At 39.7% G+C, this 1274-nt stretch overlaps 1 protein-coding gene across 2 annotated transcripts in view; it reads left to right on the top strand.

Annotated features, from left to right (window-relative positions):
* The window catches only part of LOC101847692 (proteasome subunit alpha type-5), a 59171-nt gene that overhangs the window by 27452 nt on the left and 30445 nt on the right, over positions 1 to 1274 (top strand). For both annotated transcript variants that reach the window (XM_005110014.3, XM_013088946.1), the window contains exon 6: positions 479 to 537. In XM_005110014.3, the coding sequence (XP_005110071.1) occupies positions 479 to 537 (59 nt within the window). The remainder of the gene's footprint in view (positions 1 to 478; positions 538 to 1274) is intronic.

Here is a 1274-nt window from a genome sequence, read left to right as displayed (position 1 = left end):
ATCAACGTAAATGCCTTGAACAATGGACGCAGTTTGTTTTGTTTACCGCGCGTTTCTCCACGATCAGCTGGTGACCCAGATACGCGCATCCGGGCGAAGTGCCGTCTCTCTAGTATTACTGTAAACTCTCTGGTGTTCACCCTGGAAGCGACCTCGTTGAATCCGAGCTTGCTGATTTAAGTGCTCATTAAATCCAGGTTATTTTTATTGATTTTGAAGAAGGAAAAAAACGGGGAATCAATCTCCTCTTGTTGAATTCGAGTTCTCGTTGAATCCGAGCTCGTTGAATCCAAGTTCCACTGTATTGCTCTCTGGTGTTTTAAAACATTTGAATGGAATTGACTGACCTGTGTGAATAGTTGATTTTATTCATCATTTTCATTAACATAATGTGTCCCTTGTGAAATGTAACTGCTATTATTGTGGTGACTCAGGTTGGACTGCAACTTAAATGCCAACTCTCTCCTGCATGTTTCAGAGTCGACCATTTGGAGTTGCGTTACTGTTTGCTGGTGTAGATGAAAAAGGTCCCAGACTGTGAGTACCAATGCTTTTCAGTTTTGTTATTAAGATTTTCAAATCCACAGGTAAATGTTGTACAGTGGCATCCAAAAGAAACTTGAAAATTTATTCACCCAATCATCATGTTAAAGCCTTGTGGTACTCACTCATGCTGCATACTAAATTAAAGCTAAATGAATTCTGCATTATCAGCCACATATCTCTGTTAAGGGTCGCCTGAGTTACGGTCGCTAAAATTGACTTTAAAAAATCAGGCTTGGCAAAATTTGTGCAAAATCAAAGGAACATAAAATTGTCTTTGCGTGTATTGAGGAGCATCAATATTGATAAAATGAGCATACATTACATATCCAATTAATGGAAAATTTTGACACGGCAATAAACAATATTTTATAACTACATTTTATTACAATACTTTCATATGAAACCGAAAACGGAGCAGTCACGAATATCACGCTAAACTTGGACTAAACATTAAATGTGCTTATTGATAATTTGTTGAAGGCGCGAACCCTTTGGGCATTGAATCTATTGAATTTTGGACATGATTATCCGTCATTTTCTCTGAGATGTCACAGAGTTGCAAACAATGGGTCTGAATTGAGAGCAAAGTCTCTTTTCTTCAGCTACTGTTTCAGGGGACTTCACATTCCTGTACACCCCCAGTGGGTCGGGGGGATATAAATAGACCCACTGCTTCGTCTGCAGAAGGTGCAACCCCTTCAAAGGCGGAGTGTCGCACACGGACCCCA

This window comes from Aplysia californica, unplaced genomic scaffold (genome assembly GCF_000002075.1).
Source record: "Aplysia californica isolate F4 #8 unplaced genomic scaffold, AplCal3.0 scaffold00841, whole genome shotgun sequence".
Classification (NCBI taxonomy): Eukaryota; Metazoa; Mollusca; class Gastropoda; order Aplysiida; family Aplysiidae; genus Aplysia; species Aplysia californica.
This window is presented reverse-complemented; position numbering and strand designations above follow the sequence as displayed.